General features: G+C 37.5%; 2 protein-coding genes across 2 annotated transcripts in view; one reads left to right on the forward strand and one right to left on the reverse strand.

The window, feature by feature from the left end:
• LOC125239543 overlaps positions 1-15,160 on the reverse strand; it is a 72,137-nt gene that overhangs the window by 29,045 nt on the left and 27,932 nt on the right. The gene's annotated exons all lie outside the window — the stretch shown is intronic.
• Positions 10,238-14,052, forward strand: LOC125239424 (gastrula zinc finger protein XlCGF57.1-like). The gene is made up of 2 exons (XM_048146997.1): positions 10,238-10,490; positions 12,215-14,052. Exons 1-2 carry the CDS (start codon positions 10,412-10,414, stop codon positions 13,624-13,626), a joined length of 1,491 nt encoding a protein of 496 aa, XP_048002954.1. The 5' UTR covers positions 10,238-10,411; the 3' UTR covers positions 13,627-14,052.

Below are 15,160 nucleotides of genomic sequence, written 5' to 3' on the forward strand. Positions count from 1 at the left end.
CGATCTTTATCTACTCAGGGCCACCCAATGAACAACTGTGCCAAGTCTCAGTGCTTAATCATAAAATGCAGGGTTCCCATACAAGACATAGCAATAGCGTCCCCAGTACTAGTGAAAAAAAGTAAAATTCTCGCGGAGCGCAGGTGAAAAAGGGTGTATGTCCCAAATATGACTTATACCGTTTCTCACCTGCGCTCCGCGAGACTTGTACCCTTTCTCACTAGAGCCAATAGTTCTTGTGGTAATGTAACGGCCAAGCCACTTATATATTTTACCTAACGTGTAGAGTTGTAATGTTGGGGTTCGAAGAGTTAGAAGCTTGGCTCTAATTTTACATGAAAATGTTTATGGTGGGATTTCACTTCTCTTTGTAAGGTGCATGCCCTAATTTGAAGAGTGGGAGATGTTTTTTTAATAACTAAAGTTAAAAATCCTGAATTGCGTTAGTATTTTATTTATTCATTATAACAAAGTCTCCCAATATTCATTTTCAGGCTTTAGCATCAAAATTTAAATATATTTCATACATATTCCCCCCCCCCCCTCCCCGGTTGAGGAGGAAGGGGGGTGAAAGTTCCAACTTGTAGGATTTTCTAATGGTTTGTGTACTAAAAGTAGCTTACATAAAAAAATTCAGCTTTCAAGGACTTTAGTTACTTTTGTATGATCATAAGTGAGTAGGTCAGTGTCGAAATTTGGCTTTTATAGATATCAATAAAATCTAACGTATAAAAGCTATGCAATTGAAACTTTTTATGTTTAATAAGGTTGGTAATGACATCATATCCTGAAAATTTGTTTATCTAGAAACCCAAAACAACGAATCACTTCGAGAAAAGGTAGGCAGTGCCCTTGAGCTTTGTTCGGCTAGTCTTGGCGGAGCACTGCCGTGCCCCCAGATTGAATGTAAGGCACAACACAAGAGGTCAATTTAGTTTTTGACTGGTAGAGAATGCCTTACTGGCATTGAGGTCGACTATCACATTGGTATATTTCTATCATGCAATAAAGATTAAATAAATAAATAAATTTGGCCTTTTCCATTTTTGACACAATTGCATAATGAACTCATTACTAGTGCGATACTACTACATAGTGCGATAGTGCGATTACTAATGCTGGTAATATAATAAAAAATAATAAATATTGGAGATACCTTACACAGATCAACTTAGCCCCATACTAAGTAAAACTTGTACTATGGGTGCTAAGCGACGATATACATATATACTTAAATAGATAAATACATACTTATTTATATAGAAAACATCCATGACTCAGGAACAATTATCTGTGCTCATGACACAAATAAATGCCCTTACCGGGATTGGCAGGGTCACTATTGTATTCATCGTGTATTTATCTATTTAAGTATGTATATTGTCGCTTAGCACCCGTAGTACAAGCTTTGCTTAGTTTGGGGCTAAGTCGATCTGTGTAAGTTGTCCCCAATAGTTATTTATTTATTTAAAGATTTGTTCAATACTATATGTATATAAGTATTTGCATATTATATATATATATATATATATATCATTGCTGAGTACCCACAACACAGTATGCCTTCTTGAGCTTACCGTGTGTGTAAAGTGTGTAAGAATGTCCCATAATAGTTATTAATTTATACCTGCTGATGCGTGTCGCGTGCCGCGGCGCTCCACTAGCTCGGGGCCGAGCACGAGCTCGTCCTTCACCGTGTGGCCGGCGTACAGCTCCGCCGCCGCGCGCGCGCTGGCTGACTCCTCTTTTACACTCACTTCTGAGCTCGATGGCTCACTGTTTATACACACACCATCGGATCTAGGTTCGTCCTTGACGCACACATCGTCCAGCAAATGCTCCACTTTCACAGACACTGCGATCGTTGATATATCCGTCATACACGCATCCTCACCGGGCTCAGCCTTCACGGTAATATTTTCAGTGCCTTGTAATGCTGATGACTCCATCGTAAACATGTGTAAACACTATTTGCTAGTATTTTTGTTCAAGCGAAGTGGGCAGAAGGACCTTTGTCTGAATAAGTGTCTTATTGTTATATTGACAGACGATTCTGGACAGTATCTGGGTCCCTGGGCTTATGCTGGGCATTTATAAAATTTCGACATTTTCGACATAAAAAAAGACAGCTGTCAAAGAGCATTTCGTGAATCATGGATAATAGAGGTAAGGAGCGAAAGCTTTAAGTATCAGAAGCAAAGAATATAATACTCACTAGGAGAAGAACGCCAACTCCATACAAAAAAATGCCCCCTTCCCATCACACGCACACTTACAAAACCTTTACACGTTTATACTAGTGGCGGTCTCACACAAAGCCCAACGGACATTAATGGAACTAAAATTGACAACAATCGGTTCAGCGGTTGTGGGTAGTAATTTTATTGATAAAAATAATTCGTGGGTAGTTGACTTTTGTTTTTGGTGTAATGAAATAAAATGCATATTATTTATGTTTTATTTTTTATAAACACATATTTTATGCATGGAGATATACACCGAAGCACTGAGCGTTATAATCTGCTACCTTATTTAAAGATTTCACTAGATACCTAATAGAAATAACCAAACATAACTTTCCGCATATACAATTACACACGTATACAATACACGTTTCACACGAAAGTTTACATAGACCTCCAAATTGCTAATTTATTTCACAGATAGAACTTTAGCCAGGTTAAATAGCACGACACTTTTCCTCAGCGAAGCTATCCTGATCGATGTCTTAGAAATACCTTCAATAACCGTTGCTACAGTTTGTATTATGCGTTTCAGTAATCAATAGTGTGTGGTTTACTGATTTACATATATATCGACCCGTGAACTCCTATTATTTACAAAAAAAAAAATTGGTTGTCTGTAAAGTCGGTTTACGGACAGTAGTTTAACGTGATAACGTCAAACATTACAGTAGTATAGACAGGGGCGGTCAGAGTATAGCAAAAGGGGCCCGATTCTGGGACTTTTTTCACGTTTTTTTTATTTATTTAGTATTTCACCAAAGCACTTATGTGGTAATATAATTATGTACATGTTAAATTGACATAAATAAAAGCAAACACACTTAAAAGTTAAACTATGGTTATTACATTAATCACCTAAGGAGTGTAGAGTCTATGAACCTTAAGAGTTTTCTGTAAAGCACACCAACACTATCAGCAAATATGTCAATATCGTCTGTCTCCAACATGATGCGGTTAAGAGCAGCTCGGGCTCCAGCGGTGCGCCGGCCGCCACGAACAGGCGCCACCGCCGCCGCGCCGGCACCGCTCCCGGCATGCCAAACACCACATTCGCTCTTGGCACTTGCAGCCCCATTCTCTCAAGCACGGATGCGTCATCTACTCTATGGTGAAACAGTTGGCGGTAATGCATAATATGCAGCAGTTTCCGTCTGGTTTCTAGAGTTTGAAGACCAACCATTCCTGTTACGAATAGAGATGGATACATATATGGGTAATATCCGTACAGTCGTTTGTAAATGTGCCTACAGAACTTCCTCTGCACTCTTTCTAGCATAGTGTTTTGTTCTTATTAGAAAGAATGCATTAAAATAAGCATCTTTTATAAATTAAAGTTTTTTTAAAACCTACTAATTTAGGAGTTAGAGTGGTGCAAAGTTGCAAAATTTTCCCGTAGCATTACTAAGGCGCCAGAGACAGAAAGCGATATCGACGGAGCCCCGCTTATTACAGAAACTGCACAGAATAGGAGCCTTCGGCCGTTTGAAGATACCTAACGAACCTAACCTATACCTATATAAAAGTCGTCATTTTGTATCCTAGACCGTTTGCGAGACACGCGTTAATTTTATTAAAGTGCTAGTGCCATTTACTAATCTTAGAATCCTAATATCTCAGTAAATATTAATGGAGAAGAAAAAGTTTATATAACAAAACATCCTTATTTAAACGTGTTCTATATGATTTATCAATATTAACATAGGTTATATTGGTAAAAAAAATCATCGTAAATTTATTAAGTCTCTGGCGCCTTAGTAAATACTATGGGAAAATTCGCAACTTCGTACTGCTCTAACTCCTAAATAAGTAGGTTTTTCAAAAAACTTCATTCTATAAAAGATGCTTATTTAAATGCAATCTTTCATGTTTTTAAATTACAAACACTCAAAAATAATAAACACGGGCGCGCCATCTGTCGCAGCTGTGGTGCTTTACTCAGGCCACACGCTACAACCATACCAAGCGCATCGATCAGCCGCTTAGTTCCAACGCGCGCCAATAGATGGCGCTTAAGCTATATTGCGAAACGGGACAATGACGTCATCTTTTTCGTGCATGCTGCCCGTAGTAACGAGTTATTAGACGTTATCACGTCAAAAGGTAAAACACTTGTTATCAAGCAGTCTTCAGACGCCATTACCGTTACAGAATGTTACCAGCGCATCGCTGTTCATTCGAACCAATTCGAACACGGAACTCAGTGTAATCAATAAATATTAAGTCTTATTACAATAAATAATATGTTTAGATTATTTAAGTTTTATTAGATATTAGTAAGACTAAGTGCTACCACCATAACAATCGGGAGAAATATTGAATGTTTTTCAGATTCAGATTCAGATTCAGAAATTTATTTGCTGAAACATGGTATTTACAATAAGGTCTTAATACTAGGTATAACAGCTCTACATGTTTGGTCATAGAGACATGCAAATATTTTGTAGTGTAATGTGTGTCGCATGCATTAATTTAATGTCTACTTAATTATTAATTAGACAATCTTATAACTATCATTATCATTACTATTAATATATTATGTGTCATTCAGATATTCCTGAATACTGTAGTAGGCCTTAGAAGCTAAAAAGTTATACAAAGCTTTTTTAAATTCATGAACGCTCTCAAGTTTTAAAATGTTAACTGGTAATTTATTATAAATTCGGGGTGCCATACACAAAATACTTTTTGATACAAAAGCTGTTTTGGATGATTTATAATTAATTTTCTCCTGTTGTCGCAGACTGTTAAATTTAGTGAACTGGTGTAAATTACATTTGACATACATTGAAATTTCATAAACATAAAGACACGGTAGAGTCAATATTTTGAGTGTAATGAAAAGTTCCTTGCAAGATTCCATGGTTCGAGTACCGCATACAGATCTCAAACATTTCTTTTGACTCAAGAATGCCATTTCCCTGTCAGTTGCATTACCCCAAAACATAACGCCGTATCTTAGTGTCGCAGTTACGTGCGCATGGTAAGCCGTTAGCACTGCTGTTTGATCTACAACCTTTCTTAAATTATACAGTGCATAATTAAATTGATTCAATTTACTACATATATTGTCAATTTGATTTCTCCATGTCAAACTACTATCTAAGCTTAATCCTAAAAATTTCGTGGAGTCAGTTTCAAAGATTCTTTGATTTTGATAGGTTATTGTTAATTCATGTGTATTTTTGGTCCGTAATTTAAAATTCATAATATTCGTTTTCTCTATATTCACGTGAAGATTATTTTTGCGAAGCCATTCAATTATAATATGTAAGGTCTGATTTATATTGGTTTGGAGTAAATTCATGTCAGTTTCTGTAAAAATAACCGTGCTGTCGTCGGCAAATAATACCATTGGTTGACTAACAGCTCTAGGTAAATCATTAATATATGTCAGAAAGAGCAGGGGGCCTAAAACACTACCCTGAGGTACGCCGTAGCTTATTTCTCTATATCCAGATGAATATGTGACTTCTCTTTTGGTCTTCATGCATATGCGATCGATCTGGGTGCACTGTTTACGTCCAGTTAAATATGATTTAAGAAGGTTATGTACATTACCTCGTACTCCATAGTTGTATAGTTTTGATAAAAGTATGCGGTGGTCAACAAAGTCAAATGCTTTGGACATATCCATATACAGGGCACAGACAGGCTTTCTATTATCCATTTGCATCATGACGGTTTGTAAAAAATCATATATTGCCATATTAATCGATTTATTTCGTCTAAAACCTTTCTGTTCTGGGGCGAATAAATCATTCTTTTCAAAATAGGCATATAAGTTGTTGTACAGTACCTTTTCAATTATTTTTGAAAACACAGATAATAACGCCACTGGCCTATAGTTAGACATTGTTTCCTTAAGCCCTTTTTTGAAAAGTGGTCGAACGACAGCCAGTTTCAACTTTTCTGGAAATGTCCCCTGTTCAATACACAGATTTACAATGTAACTCAAAGGTTGAGCAATGGAAAAAACAGCTCTTTTAACCACTTTCGTGGCAATTCCGTCATAACCCGTGCTATTTGAGTTTTTCAAAGCTACAATGATCATATGGATATCGCGAGGACTAGTTGGAGTCATAAATAAGGAATGCATGGAGTTAAATGTCAAAGTTGTACTATAATTATTATCATTGTTAGAGTGAATTGAATTTGAATTAATTTGGTCAATGAAGTTATTGTTAAAAGCTTGCGCGATTTGACTAGGTTCTTTTATGATCTTACTACCATTATTTATTTGCGTTACAAAACTTTTTGGGTGACAGGTTTTATGCTTATTAATGATATTCCAAGTAGCTTTAGATTTATTGGCGGAATTACTAATAAAATAATTATTTTGACACCTTTGGGTTAATTGTATTACGCGTTTCAGCCTTTTAGAATATTCCTTAAAGTAAATACGATCACATGAATTAGAGTTTAAACGACACTTCCATAATAATTCCCGTTTTCTTTTGCAACAGTTTCTAATCCCTTTTGTAATCCATTTTGGTTTGTTTACTGATTTGAGTTTGATCCGTCGAAAAGGGAAGCATAGGTCGTAAAATAATCCAAAAAGTTCTGAGAAGTTATTAAATGCTTCATTGGCAGTGTTTGACATGTATACATTATTAAAACTAATACTGTTTAAACACTCGACAAATTTATTGATATTTTCTGTACTCAGATCTCTCCTAGTGATGTACCAGTGTGGTAAAATTGAGGTTTTTTTAGTAGGGCATTTGAATAGTTGTCCAGTGTGATCCGATAATGCCATTTCGATAATCTTTGCTTGACCACCCCGCACATTATGAAATATATTATCGATACAGGTATTGCTTTGCAGTCGTGTTGGTACCGTTATTCCTATTTTGAGATTAAAACTAGACAATAAATTCTTAAGATCTACTGACTGTTTGGTTCTTTTTAACATATCTATGTTAAAATCACCACAAATGATGATTTTTTTGTTGCTGTTACAGATTTTATTAAGAATTATATTCATTGTGTCAAAGAATATTTTGAACTCTGTGGCATTGTTGTTTGGCACTCTATAAATACATAAAATTATAATATTATGGTCTGTAAGCTCAATAGCTGAACATTCAAATACATTTGAGATTGATTTCGAGCAGATGTCATTTAAAACGGCAAATTTATGACAGTTTTTTACTAAAATGCAAGAGCCACCGTTCCTATTGTCTCTTGAGAAAAAAGCTGCAAGTTTAAAATTTGGAATTGATAGCTGAATTTCATCGCCCAATCTCATATTGTGTTCCGTTATACAGATTATATCTATCGCGCTATTTGACATCATAAATTCATGCAATTGTACATTCAGTAAATCGGCCTTATTTACAAGTCCATTTATATTTTGGTGTAAAACATATATGCTATTGATTACGAAAAAAATCACTTGAATGTATGTTCATAGGATCTTGCACTTTCGAAGTATGTTTCCCACTCGTTGAATTTAGAGCACTTGTTGAGGATTTCGAATTGTTGAGGCTCTGCACAGTCTCGGAAGTGTTCTTTTCTATAGCCGGTGCACTATGTGTTTTACAGGATTCCAAACAAAATTCTTTTCCATCAATATATAATTTGTTGTTGCGTATGACTGCATATTTCCCCTCGTTCCGAGCAGTTTTGAGGCATTCACGTAGTTGAAAACGTCGCTCAAGTCCTTCCTTATCTAATATATCCGCGATTGAGTATCCTGAGTATCTAAATGAGTGTGAATTATTTAAAATATATTTTTTCATACGATTACTAATTAATTCTATTATGAGGGGTCGCCGGTTCCCCTTTTTTCCAGTCCGTTTGACCGATTCTATGTAGCCGTTTATATCAATGTTCAATATGTCTCTAAACATGTAATTAATTCGTATGATAATATCCTCTTCTGTTTCTTTGTAATACTCATCTAGGCCGTATAAAACGAATTTCTTATCGTTCCTCTCGTTTATAGGTGAAGGTGAGGTATTGGCTTCTGAGTTAACCAGCTTTTTTAGGTCTCTAAGCTCTGTTTTTAAGTTGATATTCTCCGATTCTAATAGTTCAATTTTTCCCTGCATGCTTTTAATTTGTTCATCGAACCGTTTTTGTGTAGAAATAATTGAATCATTCGTTATCGTAAAATCAGCTTTAATTTTCCCGACGGCTAATTTAATTTCAGCTTGAATTGTACTAGTAAGGTGGTTGACAATTTTGTCATAATTCGTTTTAAGTTTCGAATCCAAAAGAGTGCTTATTTGCTCTATCGTTATTGGTTCTCGGTCTATTTTTGTCTCTCGGTGCTGAAATTCTGATTGTGTTTTTTGTGTTTCTCCTAGAACGCTCTTATACGTATCATCAATGAGCAAGTCATCAATGGACATATTTGTGGCATCGAACATTGTTTCTAACGATTTGCGAACCGGTGTATTATCGTTTTTTCTCCTTAGCGTGACATTTACACAATATAGACACCGCCACGCACTTTTCAGTTCCTCGTTCATGCTTTCATATGCCTCTGTTGTCATTCCCAGACACTGATAGTGACAATTTTTCATGCATGTGCGACATTCCAGTCGTTCATAGTCATTCGTAATTTTATTGGGACACGCAAAACAATCCATTTTCTAATTAGGTATTTTTAAATTATTGCGGCAAATAGTCCTTTACGCTGATTGGCTCAAGTCGAGAACCGAGGATTGCCGAGTTCAAGAAATAAGCCTATAGATACGAGGTTTCACCTGGTTGGCTCCCGAAGATGCCCGATCCTGTTCTCGATTGCTGATTGGTTCCGTGTATTAACCGACCAAATAGGATACACTTATCGAGAATGACAGATCCAGTTCTTGATGCTGATAGGTTCCTTGTATTAACCGACTGTATTCAATAGACAGCGAGCGCACTTATTGGTCGCCGAATGCATCCGAAATAACCCGAGCGATATCGTGAATCTGGTTGGCCGCCGATTCCTGTCGAGTTGAAATGCTCACACTATTGGATCACGAGTCCTGCCGTAAGTCGACGAAGTTGCACGAGCGCTGTCGCGTGCGCACACAGATATCAATGTGTGCGTAAATTTCGAATAACGAACGATCATAATACATAAATTGTTTCATTGTTTATCACATTTTGACCACTAATTATTTATAACTTTATTGCAGAGATTATTAACAATGTCTTAAAGAGTTATTTAACACAAATATCTTGTCAGTCACTTGTCTAAATCACATGTTTTTTAATTGTTTACACGAGACAAAGAGAACGTACGTCTTCCTTGCGCTAGCGACACACACACCTTTTTATTCCTGGGATCACTATTTTAAAAACCAATCACTATCTACTATAAAAAATCATAATCTTATGCACAAACTACTAAGAAGATACTACATCTTATGAAATCAGATCGAGTGCACGAATTCCCATACAATTTCGCAACTGTCCACACACAGTCTTATTTTTTAAGATTATGATTTTTTTTAAATTGATCTGGCAGATTGCGAATAATTTGAATTTTAAGAATGTGTGTGGCAAGGCAGTCAATCTTATTTTATAAGATTATGAAAATTAAGACCGTCTGTTGCCGGCCTTCTACTTCGACAGATAACTATTCCTCCTTATCTCTATTCTCCATGCCCCATGCCGTGAATGCAATTGAGTTCGTTCAAAAACCAATAAATAGTCGAGATTTTGTCGAGATGTATTATAGAGTCGACGCGTTAGAGAGTAGAATTAACTTTTTTCAGCCCAGTTTATATTTATAAATTATAAAGTAACAACGTCGTCCCGTTCCCTCGTATATGTTAAATGCGCTGTAACTATAAGTGAGCACGATAAATCAGTTTTGAATGATAAATGTTGAGGTCCGGAGCGGTCGCTTATTGTGCTTTTAAATGGACGCAAGATTTCCGACCGGACTAAATTTGACAGTGGCAGCTTTCCACAGACTTATAAAATTCTGTAAAATTGCTTTGCTTTATTATAGTTATACTTCCGTGTGTAAATTTGTAAAATACACTTTTTGGAGTTTTTGCCTTTGGTGACTTTTCACTTTTTGTCTCGTCGTCGATTTGTCGCTTTTCTCTGGCAAATTGATTACACACTTATCTTTGTTTTCATTTATTTTTGTGTCGATTATAACACGAACACCTTACTGAGATATTGAGAGTGCGAGTTGTGACGCAGGACCGTGAGAGATGGAGCCGAGTGCCGAGTCCGGCAGCATGTCACCGGCGCGCGTGAAGCTGGAGCCCGAGACGGACCAGTCGGAAATGAGTACGTTCATACAACATCTACATACTTTGATATTACTATTGCACATTTCATTTATTCAGACATTCACATAGGTATATGTATATTAATGGGTACACATTACATCAAGCAGAGAACAAAACTAAATAGAACTGTAGAGGCAGCATAAGTTGTGTAGTTTAAATTCAGACATGGTTAACAATAAGTATAGTATCTAATAGACTTGTTAGAGAATGCTACCCGGGCACCAATCCATTTGTGAGAGGTGGGTTAAACCTGGATTTTTGCTGAAATGAACTAAAAGAAGGGTTTCACTTGATTTATACGGATGCCAAATAAATAATGACAACCAGATATAGATATTAGCTCCTACTGGAGTTCACATCATGATTAATGGGTGGATTAGGGATGCAATAAATTAGGCTTGTGCCGTTTCGTTCGTTGATCGGAGCGCTCCGATCTCGTTCAATCGCTCCCACGAACTAGTTCGCTCTTTTAGGTCTTTTGCTCATTTAGTTCAGCCAGACCAGTGACCACTGCGGTCGGAAAGATCAGAACGAATGGGACCGAATATTACTCCGAATAGTGTCAAAATTATACGAATAGTCTACAGATAGTAACATTCCGGGCCGAAAGGTTGTAAGTAAACTAAGTTCAATATGAAAACTTGACGTTTTTTGTTGCTTTGCTAAGTAGATCTCGCTCTCGGTCGGCGCAGTAACACACTCGTTCTCGATCGAAACCGCTCGCGCTCGCCGATCCTATACTGAACTAAATGAGCAAAGACCGAATATTACTCCGAATAGTGTCAAAATTATACGAATAGTCTACAGATAGTAACATTCCGGGCCGAAAGGTTGTAAGTAAACTAAGTTCAATATGAAAACTTGACGTTTTTTGTTGCTTTGCTAAGTAGCTCTCGCTCTCGGTCGGCGCAGTAACACACTCGTTCTCGATCGAAACCGCTCGCGCTCGCCGATCCTATACTGAACTAAATGAGCAAAGACCGATTCTCAGAGCACAGAAAGATTCAGTTCATTTCGGTCATTGATGGGATTTTATTCCTAACAGTTCATAGTTCGTGAACGACACAAGCCTACAATAAATGTCAAAATCCTGTTAAACTGCTATTAAAGAGGTGGTGATCCTTAAGGTAGACCAGAGGGGTCATAAGGTAGGGCAGTCCTGCAGTGGTCGGGAACATTTTGGGAATATGACATTCCTCAATGTGTAGTGATGTGACAATGTCGAAGATACCAATATGTGTAACATTCCTGATAAATATTTGCTTCTTTACTAGTCAAACATTTTGCTTCTTTACTAGTCAAGTATTTGAATTTTTAGGCATTTCGGGAAATGGTGGTTTTATGAAAGTCATTATGAGTTTTTGTCATTTTAACAGCAAGACATTTTGTTATTAAGGATTTATAACACCATGGCTATTAAAAATTTTGGCTAATTAGAGTATTAGGCATCAAGCAATTTAGGTAGAATGACATGACACCAAAGCTAAAAAACATTCACTTCAGTATCATATGTCATATTCGGTCAACAATGTTGCCACTACCTACTTTAGTAAACTTTCATTCTTAGGGAAATATTTCAGAACAAATGTAAGCGCAGTCGCAGTGGTATAAACAAGTTCTTAGCACATTCATAAATGAACTTGTTTACCGCCTTTGATACTGCAATATATGTATTTGACTACGACTTGATCCTATTGCGATTACACCCATTTATTGTTTCAGTCATTGTTAAAGAAGAACCTGTATTCCTGGATGAAGAGGCGCGTGTGAAGGAGGAGTGGTCGGACAGCACGGCCGGGCGCGGCGTGAGCGAGGCAGCCATGCTGGCCGACTTGTACATCGAGCACGAGGTGAAGGACGAGCTCGTGCTGGGGCCGGAGCGCCCGCACCGCCCCGTAGCCGCCCCGGCCGCCCTATCTTACCGTGTCGCAGCGTCCGCTGAACATAAACCTTTCTGGTGTTGTCAATGTGACTACAAGTGTAAAAGCAAATCAAATTTACAGAAGCATCTGTTGACACACAAAGACGAAAAGCCTTTCAGGTGTAGCCACTGCGACTACAAATGTAAACGACAAGCCAATTTAAAGTCTCACCTGATTACTCACTCTGACGAAAAACCTTTCGAGTGTAGTCTATGTGACTACAAGTGCCGAAGCAAAGCATATTTACGGAAGCACCTGTTGACACACACAGGGGAGAAGCCATTTAAATGTAGCCACTGTGACTACAAATGTAAACAACAAGCCAATTTAAATTCTCACCTGTTGACACACACAGACGAAAAGCCTTTCAGGTGTAGCCACTGTGACTACAAATGTAAACAACAAGCCAGTTTAAAGTCTCACCTGATTACTCACTCTGACGAAAAACCTTTCGAGTGTAGTCAATGTGACTACAAGTGCCGAAGCAAAGCATACTTACGGAACCACCTGTTGACACACACAGGGGAGAAGCCATTTAGTTGTAGCCACTGTGACTACAAATGTAAACAACAAGCCAATTTAAATTCTCACCTGTTGACACACACAGACGAAAAGCCTTTCAGGTGTAGCCACTGTGACTACAAATGTAAACAACAAGCCAATTTAAAGTCTCACCTGATGACTCACTCTGACGAGAAGCCTTTCAGATGTAGCCACTGTGACTACAAGTGTAGACAAAAAGCAAAATTAAATTCTCATCTGATTACTCACTCTGACGAAAAACCTTTCGAGTGTAGTCAATGTGACTACAAGTGTCGTAGAAAAGCATATTTACGGAAGCACCTGTTGACACACACAGAGGAGAAGCCATTTAGTTGTAGCCACTGTGACTACAAGTGTAGAAGAAAAGCAGATTTACGGAAGCACCTGTTGCCAGTGCCACACACAGACGAGAAGCCATTTAGTTGTAGCTTCTGTGACTTCAAGTGTAAACTAAAATCTCAATTAAATTCTCACGTGATTACTCACTCTGACGAAAAACCTTTCGAGTGTAGTCAATGTGACTACAAGTGTAGAAGAAAAGCAAATTTACGGAATCACATTTTGACACACACAGACGAGAAGCCTTTCAGCTGTAGCCACTGTGACTACAAGGGTAAGAGAAAATCAGATTTACGGAGGCACCTGTTGATTCACGCAGTCCACATATAGACGAGACTCCAAGGGGATGTTCGTTTGCAAAAATAGCGCACCTTATTCTGACTTCTGTTATATATTGTATAGATCCCAGACATCCTATAAACACATGTTGCCAACCAGACATTACTGACATTAAAAATAGTGGCATTTGATGAAGTGGAACTGTTGATGATGGTCAGTACGGAACTCTTCAACGGAGCCTAACCTTGTTCTCTTCGTTGTTTGTTAGCATGTTGTATTTCCAAGTTACATTTTGGCCAAGCTCGAGTTCAGGCAATGGGAGCCATGAGAAATCAAGTGATTTTATTAGAAAATCAGAAGTAATGTGTTAAGGTTTTTAAAAACTCCTATAAGGTTCCTGACTCGACTCATGTGAAGCTCTATGTGTAAATGTTAAACGTAATAAAAATATTAGTAACATGTCCATCGATTTTTTGACCTCTGAAACAAAGGTTCCTTAAAATACTATAGACAGTTTTCATATTAAAATATCTAAATATCATATTGACTTTTATTCATATCCTCCGGCAGTGTTACCCCGATATGATTTGTTGCGAGGGCCCATTCTCTTTCGCGATATATCAGAATAAAAAAAAGCATTATTAGTAGGATTGTTTATTAAATTTATCACAATGTTTACAAATGTTCTTTTACATACATACATACAGTCACGCCTGTATCCCATAAAGGGGTAGGCAGAGCACATGAAACTACTAAAACTTCAGTGCCACTCTTGGCAAATAAGGGGTTGAAAAAAAACGAAACTGAGGCATTGCAGTGACAGGTTGCCAGTCTCTCGCCTACGCCACAATTTAACCCATATCCCATAGTCGCCTTCTACGACACCCACGGGAAGAAAGGGCGTGGTGAAATTCTTAACCCGTCACCACACAGGCAAAAAATGTTCTTTTATACATTTCAGCTTACTATACGGTAAATGATTTTATAAATGATAAAAATGCCTTTAAGCCAGTAGCTTGATTATGGTAGCAGAAGTTTGTAATACAACCGTACTAGTATCCAGTAAAAATGACACAGCGTAATTTTTCTCATGTGATTGTATTGTATCATTAGTTATGTTAGTAGGACGCTTAGAGACCTTATACACCTCTAAGATTTTTGTTTTCATTATATAGCGTAGTTATATAAAATTTATTTAAAGTATGATAGTACACTGACCCTTAGAGACCTTTACATCTCTAAGTCACGTTGAGCATGTAATTAGTTATGTATAGCTATACTAGGCATTGTTGCCCTCTTTAATGTCACCTACAAGCTTAATGTCGTGTTTCACTGTGTCGATTTTTCTTTTGTCAATTTGCTGTTAGCTTGAACATGTCATGCTCGCTTAAAAGTCTTTGCTTACGGTGGCGTGTTGATCGGGTCGCCACCTTCCCGAATGGAGGTTGAGGGAGGCGATGGCTGAGATACGCGTCATACTCGTGAACGGGTGCTGTTTGTGGAGACTGGTCTGTTCAAGCTTACCTGGGCCACATGTTTTGTTAGATTATTTAACTTTACTTTTGAGCGGATTGCGAGACACTAC

This window comes from Leguminivora glycinivorella, chromosome 25 (assembly GCF_023078275.1).
Source record: "Leguminivora glycinivorella isolate SPB_JAAS2020 chromosome 25, LegGlyc_1.1, whole genome shotgun sequence".
Lineage (NCBI taxonomy): Eukaryota > Metazoa > Arthropoda > Insecta > Lepidoptera > Tortricidae > Leguminivora > Leguminivora glycinivorella.